Here is an 8,889-nt window from a genome sequence, read left to right on the forward strand (position 1 = left end):
ATAAGTGATAAACTAAATGATAATTACCGATCATTTAGAGATGAAATGTTGCAAGCTGACCATGGAGGAGGTGAAACAAGGGGAAAAAAATCTCCTCATTCATCCTCAACAATCCAAAAAGCCATTTTTTTTATCCAAAAAAACAAGACTTTACATCAGAAAACAGAACCACACTGTCACCAAACCTCAAAAAGCATTTCATCATTTTTTTGTATTTTTTTTTCCTTTTTTTTACTGAATCACAAGTCCAATCATCAAGTTTTACATTCCCCTATCCTAACCGGAATTTTTTTGGAATGTCGTACAAAACAGACAAACATCAAGTCATTTGCAAGAGATGTCCAAAAATAAACTATGGAAATATGACATTCACGGTATCAAGTGAGCGATATTTCTTTCATCATTTTTCCAATCTCTTTTCGTTTTTCTTTATCGTTTGAATTGGCATGTTATACACAAAACCCTTTAACAAACATTATACAAAAAAGTTATATAGGCAGTCCTTCATAGTGGTGAATATTAGAAAAAAAAGCATACTAGGTACGGGCTTAAAACAGCATTTGATTCGTTAGAAATATTTCACTGTAGATAAGAGCTGTTCCATCAGATCACAGTTTAAAAAAGTCTGTATCACAATAACGCGATATTTCCAGCGAGAGCTTGAAAGGAGGGGGGAGGGGGAGCGGAAGGGGATACTTGACTAATGTTGTTTTTTCTTCTTCTTTTAACTATTATTACTATCATCAGTATTATTGATTGTTTTTTTAGTAACTGTATCTGAGTGTGATAAGTTAGTGTAATTGTACTACCAGAGGCAATCTACTAAATGGATACAATTTTACGTAACCTGTTGGATTACAATTTCTTCTTCTACTTCAGCTTGACATCCATATTAATCCCAAAACCACTTCAAAAAAGGCAGACAAATAAAGATGAAATGTATATTACTCTTATTAATTTAATGCCTCGCAGTACATCATCAACAGCGCCACACAAACCTCATTACTTGGAAACGGAAGCTAATTTCAACACGTCCCTTGTGGTTACCGGTAATGCTGCCCGTTTTCTCTCTCGGAAATCCCGCCCTTGCGTGTTCTTGCGTGCGTGCGCGTGAGTGTGTGTGTGTGTGAGTGTATATGTGCCTATATCTAACCTTTTCTTCACTGTTTTTTTTTCCATAGAGGTTTAAATATCGTCTTGTCTACCTACATGTACGTCTGTATCCCTTGGCCCCGCCCTTCCCCCGACCTCTCAAGCTCCTCCTCCCTCATGACGTCACACCAGATATTGCGCGTCCTTACCTTGCTTTGTCTTAGCCTACTAGCCTTGCCTGCGCCGGCAGCTCATATGATCCGAAAATCAAGCCAATAACTTAAGAAATATTAAATAAACAGATTTACACGCAGGGAAAACCTTTGATATTATTTACAAAAACTTCAAAAAATCTAACACGAGTCATTTTCTTTTCTCGCAATGAGACTCGAAGAAGTCAAAAATCAAAAGCTTTCGACTGCTTTCTTACAAACAATTAGAAGCTAACCTAAAAGAAAAAAAAACTTAAAAATAGGACCCTGTTTTTAAAAACCCAGAATAAAACTGGAGTAAGACATATAGAAACAATTCTAATTATTGACTTTATGATGACTAAAATCTGATAATACGTTCATGGTAAATTCAAATAAGGAAGGAACAAAAATCTCTTATTTCTTATTGAGTAAAAAGAAAAGAGAAATATATGCCTGATGAGCAAAAAAATGAAAAGGAAAAAATCATATTGCAGTATTTTTTTTTATTATTTCTCTTGTATCAAGTTGAGAGAAAAATGTTGCAGAAACGCCATTATAATAGTTATAATAATATAAAATAATAATGATAATAATAATATAGATGATAATAAATAAATGTAACATGTAACAACACACGTAAAAAAAAGAAAGTAAAAGAAAAGAAGAAAAGAAGAAGAAGAAAAAAAAAAAAAATACACGTCGATTCTTATGAGCAAAGTCAACGCAAGTTTCGCTCTCACACAAGCAAGCAAGTTCCTGGCATCGCTCGAACGGATCCCCAGTCAAGCTCAAAGGGTTGTGACTCCCTTTTGTCGTTGGTTTTGGTTGTTTTTTAACTTTCTTGTGTGTTATTTGACTTTTTGTTTCACTTGTGTGTGTGTGTGTGTGTGTGTGTGTGTGTGTGTGTGTGTGTGTGTGTGTGTGTGTGTGTGTGTGTGTGTGTGTGTGTGTGTGTGTGTGTGTGTGTGTGTGTGTGTGTGTGTGTGTGTGTGTGTGTGTGTGTGTGTGTGTGTGTTTTAGATGACTTCTCTGAACTGTTTGTTTGTGTATCATGTGTTGAGTAAACAAAAGTGAGTCACAATTCCTCTGATCCTGACACTTCAACCGTATCTATATATATATACGTTCACAGATAGTAAGCCTGCCACAGAGATGTGCTGACATGAACTTTCTTTCCTTTTCCTTCAAAATCATATTGATTGAGAACAGTGATGATACCAAAACAGTGAGACACCTCGATTTCGAATCATACAGCCGATATAATAATTTTTTTTTCAGATTTTCTTTTGTCTATTTTCTAGCCAAACTGATATCAACTGTACAACTCCACAGATTTTTAGTTTAAAAAAATGCAACGTTAACGGACCTTGTTTTGGTCAACACCTTAAATGCTAAATCGATGTATTTCTCTCTCCACAGTTGTATCATAATTTTACAAAGTTCTTACGAATAAATGCAGACTTTTTTTTGTTATTTGGATGGTGTTTTTTTAGCCGTGATTGTGTCGCTCGGCATATATATATATTTTTTCTTCCAAAGGGAAAGTAAAACGATTCAATAGCAGTGCGAAAAAAAATGAAACAAAATCGCCCAAAAAACAAATTACTCTAACTTCTAAAAAGTCTTCCTTTCTCTGCATCATGCCATGCACAACTTTGAAAAACCCAAATTCTTCTTCCTCTTTCTTTTCTCATCATTTTTTTTTTACTTCCCTCGTCCCTTGCGGCAAGGGAGAGTCAGAAGGAAGAGCCATCAACAGGAGGCCAACCGACAGAGCGTGCCACTCGGCTCTCTCATGCGCTCGGCACTCTCTTTTGTTATCATCACAGAAACATGTCACAGGGATTGCGTTCCATCATCGCGTTTTTATGATTCGCTTTGTTATCATCATCGTTACAGGCGGTTTCTTTGCTTGCTTGTTTTTCATTTACCTTCTACTTTGGGGGCAAATTTACTTCCATACCATAACGAGTTCAATTGTATATAAAAAAAAAGTCGATTAAAAAAAGATCTGACATTAAGATATAAACAATTTATTATTATCATCATCGGTATTAATTTCTTTCTTCTTTTCTTCAATGTCGTTCCTTCCTCTTTTTTCTTTCCTTTTGTTTTGTTTTCCTTCCTCCAGACCGCATTCAGGATTTCCTCTTTGCTTTCTTAAAAGGGGGGAGAGGACTAAAAATTTTCCTTCTTCCTGAACAAAGTCAACCTTATCTAGTCTTTGTGGGGGAACTGGCTTCATCTGTCCAATTCCATACCACTCGTATACTCGAAAAAAAATTTGAATGTTCTATTATCTACCATAATATCATACACACTGAAATATAACATAAAAAAAACGCAACAACAACTTATAAACATCATTCTCACATTAGTGTCCATACTAGAACTATGCATTCATAAAGAAAGTAAATCTGAACATATATAGATTTATAATTCTGATCGTATACTATTTTTTACCATAACAGGTCGACTCATATCTTTTGAGCGACCCTCGTATACAACTGTCCTTGGTTTTGGTGAGGTATTTTAGTATACATCGAGAGCAAGTAAAGACTGCATACTTACAACTATGGATACATTCTCTAAATCTTGAAAATGGTGAGTAACACATGGGGTACATTTTGATTACCATGGCATAACACAGATGGGTCAAGACGGCACGGGCGAGGGAAGGGTGGTCGGGGGTTGCGGGATGGGGTGGGGGGGGGGGCGACAGCCTTTTTTCTGCCTTGGTGGAGAGAGGGAGAGAGACAGACAGACACACAGCAGACAAGACCCGTCTTGATTCGGGTGGTGAAACTGCGAGTGTCCTTTTTTTCTCAAGTTTCCTCCCTGCTCCATCTTTTCGCCACCACTGGTTTCGGTCCCCCTGTCACCCTGCCCCGCGTGCCGCCTCGACATATCCACCACTCTTAAAGGTCTCCCCGAAACGTTCAACACCGGGAGACACTCACAGACAAAAGACTAAGTCGACTTCTCCCGCTCAGACTCAATGAAAGGACAACTTCTCTCTAGGGCTGCGGCTTCCAACCCGTCTTGCTTGCGGTTGGCGAGCTTGCGTCTAGCTTGCCTGTGGAGGAGCTTGGTAATGCCCAATGTGACCACCTTCTTTCACTTCACTCCTCACGAAATCACGGCCTTCAAGCACTTGGCCAGCTCACTTTCTGTTCCTTGCAAGCAAGACGTGTTCGCAGGCGCCCTTTCTAACACTGTGTGAGCCGTTGAAAGGCGGGATATAACCTGAGGTGAGCCCACCAGTAGACGCTGAAGGCAGTCCGGAATTGCAGGCGGTGGTTGCGCTGACATCCAAGAGCAAACTCTGCTTCTGTTCGAACTCCTTCCTGGAACTCGGACGTCGCCTTCAACCCCCTGAGGACTAAGAGAGGTCACAACCCTTGCTGGAGGTCAGTTCCTCGACGGGAGACGAACTACTGAGACTGACTGGTCCTCGAGACGACCTCCAGATAACCTGAGTGCAATGAAGATGGCGCTGACTAAGAGGCGCGAGCCGGAAAGAGATCCTGCGACTCGGCCCAGCACTGGCCATTTGAACTACGTGCCTCGACGCCAGCGTGGCAGGTGACTTCACTTCGACCTGCGCCCGCCGCCGCCTTAGGCCCGCTCCTCGATCTCGGGTCTCTTGGGTATGAGGGACTCCGTGTCGGTGAGGTCGAGGGGCTTGGCTGAGGACTCTCCTGCGCCGTTCTCGTACATCTTGCGTCCTACCAGCGAGAAAGAGCCGAGGGCCGGAGTCGATCCCGGGGTCGGCGAGGACGACTCGTCCTCGTCGTCGATGACTACGGGAGCCCCCGAGGCCGAGTGGTCGTCGTCGTCGCTGGTGACGCTCTTGGTGAGCCTCTTGTCGTGCTCCTGGAGAGAGGAGTCTCTGGCGTCCCTGGTGGGCGGGTCGTGGGGCTCGGGCGGGGCGTGGGTCTCGCCGGTGCTGGTCTCGAGGTCGGTGCTCGAAGGAGAGGGCTTCTTGCTGGGCATGCGGCGGGGCACTGTGCTGATGCCCATCTTCTTGATCTTGTCGTACAGCGTTCGGGAAGGAACCTTGTACTTCCGCGAAGCCTGAAAGGAACAATTCATAAGATTCTGTGGTATATTAACTTTTATCAAGCATGCACTCCTCTTACCTCCATCACTTCTCTGTCTCAAGTCTAGACACGCCTTCTCTTCTGCTCCACTTTCCATGCAATTCTCTAACCTATTTCTGCTTCTACTACGCTACTCCCCTCTCTCGCTACACTACCCTCCTCTCCCCCTCCCCTCCCCCCTCCCCTCCCCCCCTCCTCCTCCTCCCTTCTCCCTCCTCCTCCTCCCTCCTCCTCCTCCTCCTCCTCCTCCCCCTTCCCCTCTCCCTCCTCCTCCTCCTCCTTCCTTCCTCCTCCTCCTCCTCCTTCCTCCTCCTCCTCCCTCTTCCTCCTCCTCCTTCTTCCTCCTCCACCTCCTCCTTCTCCTCCCTCCTCCCCCCCCCCCCCCCCCCCCCTCCTCTCACCTCCTTTCTCTAGACAGCTCTACTCCCCACTCCTCTCCCACGCACACACCCCTCCCGCCCTCTTCCTTCCTCCAGCCCCCCCCCTCCCCCCCACTCCGCCCCTCCTCCCCCCCCCTCCATCTCTGCCCGCCTCTTCCTCCTGTCCCCCTCTGAGCTGCTCTCCTCTCTCCCCCTCTTCCCACTCCTCTCCGCTCTCTACCCGCTCCTCCTTCTTCCATCCCCCTCCTTTCTCCACCCGCCCATTCTCCCCCTCGCACTTCGCTTCTCCCTCTCTCCCTCCCTTCCTCTCTCCTCACCTCTCCCTCCTCTCCTCCCCCTACCCCACCCCCCTCTCGTCGTGCCACCTTCCACTCCTACTCTCCGTTCCTCAAACTCCAGCCCCCCTCCTCCCCTCCCCCCCCTCCGCCCTCCCACCCTGCCTCCCCTTTTCCCCTACCCCCCACCTCTATCCCCCTCCCCTCCCACCACTCCGCACCCCCTCCCCCCCTCGCCCTCCGCCCTTCCACCCCACCCTTCTCCCCACCCTCCCAGAGGGGGGGGGGGGGGTCGCCCCCCTCTCCTCTCCTCCTCCCCCCCCCTCCCCCCTCCCCTCCTTCTCCCCTCCCCTCCGCCCGCCCCCCCACCCCCCTTTGCCCCCGCTCTTCCCCTCCTCCCAGCGCTCCCCCCTCCTCTCTCTCCTTGCCCCCTCTCATCCCCCTTCCCCCCTCCCCCCCTCTAGACTCTTTCCTCCCCCCTCCCCTCCCCCCACCCACCCCTTCCACCCCCCCTCTCCTCTCCCCCCTTCTCGCCACCTTTCCGCCCACCTCCCTCCCCCCCTCCCTATCTCGTCTTCTCCTCTCCAGCCACCCCCCGGTCCCTCCCCCTCGCCCCTCCTCCCCCCCCTCCTCGTCCCTCCGTCTTTCTCCCCTTCCTTCTCCGCCCCTCCTCCTTCCGCCCCCCTCTTCCTCCTCTCCTCGCTCCTCCTCCACCCCCCCTTCCCCCCCACCCCGCCGACCCCAACCCCCCTCCCCGCCACCCACTCTACCTCTCCCCCTCCCCTCTCCTAACCCCCCCCCCCCTCTACTCATTCGCTCCCCACCCCCCCCCTCCCTCCGTTTGTTCTGTTTCCCCCCCCCCTCCACCCTTTCCTCCCCTCTCCCTCTCTTTCCCTCCCTCCTACGCCTTCCTCCCCCCACTCTCTCCTCCCTACCACTCCCCCCCTCCGCCGTTCCCCTCCCTCCTCCCCCTCCTCGCTCCCATCTCCCCTCCCCTCCTCCTCCTCCTCCTCCTCTCCCCTCCCCCCTCCCCCTCCCCCTCCTCCTCCTCGCTCCACTCCCCTCCTCCCCCGGCCCCCTCCTCTCCTCCCTCCCCCCTCCCTCCTCTTCCCTCCCCGTCCCTTCTCCTCCCTCCTCTTCCTTCCCCTCCTCCCCCCTCTCCCCCTTCTCTCTACTCTCCCCTCTTGCCCTGCTCCCGTCCCATCTCTCCCCTCCTCCACTCTTCCCCTCCCCCTCTCTCCTCTTTCCCACCCTCCCACCCGCTCCCTCGTCGCCGTCTCTCCCTCCCCCGCTCCTCCCTCCTCCCCCCTCCCCTCTGCGTCCTCGCACTCCCCCTCCTCTCTCGCCTCCCCCCTCTCCTCCCTACCCCCCCCCTCCCCCCCCCCTCCTTTCCTCCTCCGACCGTAGCACTGCCATTCATTAAACTACACGAACCACCGAACCACAAACTCGAAACAGGACCCGACTTACCGATTCGAGTTTCGACTTTTCCTGCTCGTCTTCGCGCGAGATGTCGGACATGGAGCGGGATTCCTCGTCGTGCTGTTCCTTCTTCAGCGACAAACTGTACGGGGACTGTTGAGGGGAGAGCACAAGGAAGGTCATATTAGTCATAGGGAGACAATATCCAAGTCTATGGTCTTTATTTTTTTACGACTACAAGTGCTACTGTTACTAGTTTTGTATTTGTATTTTTGCGTGGCTATATGGATATACTACGTAGATAATGTGGGTATATTGCACTGGTCTTAACTGGATTTGCTCTTATCTCTAATCTATCTATCTATATCAAAATACACTTAGTAATCTTCACTAATGATCCCGGACCGAACGCGTATAAAACCCAGCGGGCAGAAGGGCACCGCGGCCCGAGTGGCGCCCATTCCGGAGGGCCTGGTGGGCGCACTTACCTCGAGGTGGTCGCGGTGGTCGTGGGGCAGCAGGTGTGGCACATGCGAGCTGAGGAGGCCGGGCAGGGGCATCATGGACGAGGCGAGGGACACGAGCGAGCTCATGTCGGGGCCGGGGAAGCCGTGCGTGTGTCCGAGGGCGGTGCGGAGGATGGGCGTGGGCGAGAGCATGGGTTCGGGCAGCATCTGCGGGCGCTTGCGCTTGTGGGGCGGCGAGTCGGGGCACGGTGGCGCCAGGTGCGGCACGGGCGAGATGAGCGAAAGGGGTGGGCGGGGCGGGTCCGAGTCCAGGCTGCCGGGGGTGTGCACGTCCCTCGGCTCGTGGGAGTCACGGGGGTCCCTCAGGGCGTCCCTGTGGGCGTCCCTCAGCGACTCTCTGTGGACGTCTCGCAGCGGATCGCGCAGGTGCTCTCTCAGGTGGTCCCTCAGATCGCGTGCATCTCCGCGGAGGTCGAGTTCACGGGCGTCTCTGGGGTCCCTGGGGTCAGGGCGGGCATCGCGGTGGTCTGGGCGTGGGGGGCGGGGCTGAGGGCGGTGCAGGGGGTGGCCGGGCGGGGGCAGGGCGTACAGCGGGGGCGTGGGCGAGGAGGAGCGCACCTGCTCGTGGCTGGACACTGGAAGGGGGGCGGGGCCGGACACCGAGGTGGGCGGCTCGACTCTGGAGCGCGGCGGCAGGTCCTGGAGGGCACGGGCGTCCACGGGCGTGGAGGGCGGGTGGGCGGCCTCGTGTGGCGGCGAGGGCGGGCGGAGGGCGGCGTTGGTCTCATTGCCGAGCTCTTCGACGAGGCCCTTGACCTTGAGGCTCTCGGCGACGCGCAGCAGGCCCTGGAGGGCGTCGTGCTCGATGTTGACCTCCCCGCGGTACATGTACTCCAGCAGCGCCCGCATGTCGCACGCCCGCACGTCCTTCAGCACCACGATGGGGTGGTTGGCCG

The 8,889-nt window shown here is 51.5% G+C and overlaps 1 protein-coding gene across 1 annotated transcript in view; it reads right to left on the reverse strand.

The window, feature by feature from the left end:
• Positions 1 to 2,174: 2,174 nt before the first annotated feature.
• LOC122257683 (uncharacterized) overlaps positions 2,175 to 8,889 on the reverse strand; it is a 12,219-nt gene continuing 5,504 nt past the window's right edge. The window contains exons 2-4 of the mRNA XM_086545621.1: positions 7,955 to 8,889; positions 7,466 to 7,619; positions 2,175 to 5,518 (exon numbers count right to left, since the gene is read on the reverse strand). The exon at positions 7,955 to 8,889 is cut by the window's right edge and continues 214 nt beyond it. Coding sequence (XP_086401747.1) covers positions 4,905 to 5,518; positions 7,466 to 7,619; positions 7,955 to 8,889 — 1,703 coding nt within the window. The 3' untranslated portion in view covers positions 2,175 to 4,904. The remainder of the gene's footprint in view (positions 5,519 to 7,465; positions 7,620 to 7,954) is intronic.

This window comes from Penaeus japonicus, unplaced genomic scaffold, assembly GCF_977035675.1.
Source record: "Penaeus japonicus unplaced genomic scaffold, GWHDUDI00000001_assembly GWHDUDI00000016, whole genome shotgun sequence".
Classification (NCBI taxonomy): Eukaryota; Metazoa; Arthropoda; class Malacostraca; order Decapoda; family Penaeidae; genus Penaeus; species Penaeus japonicus.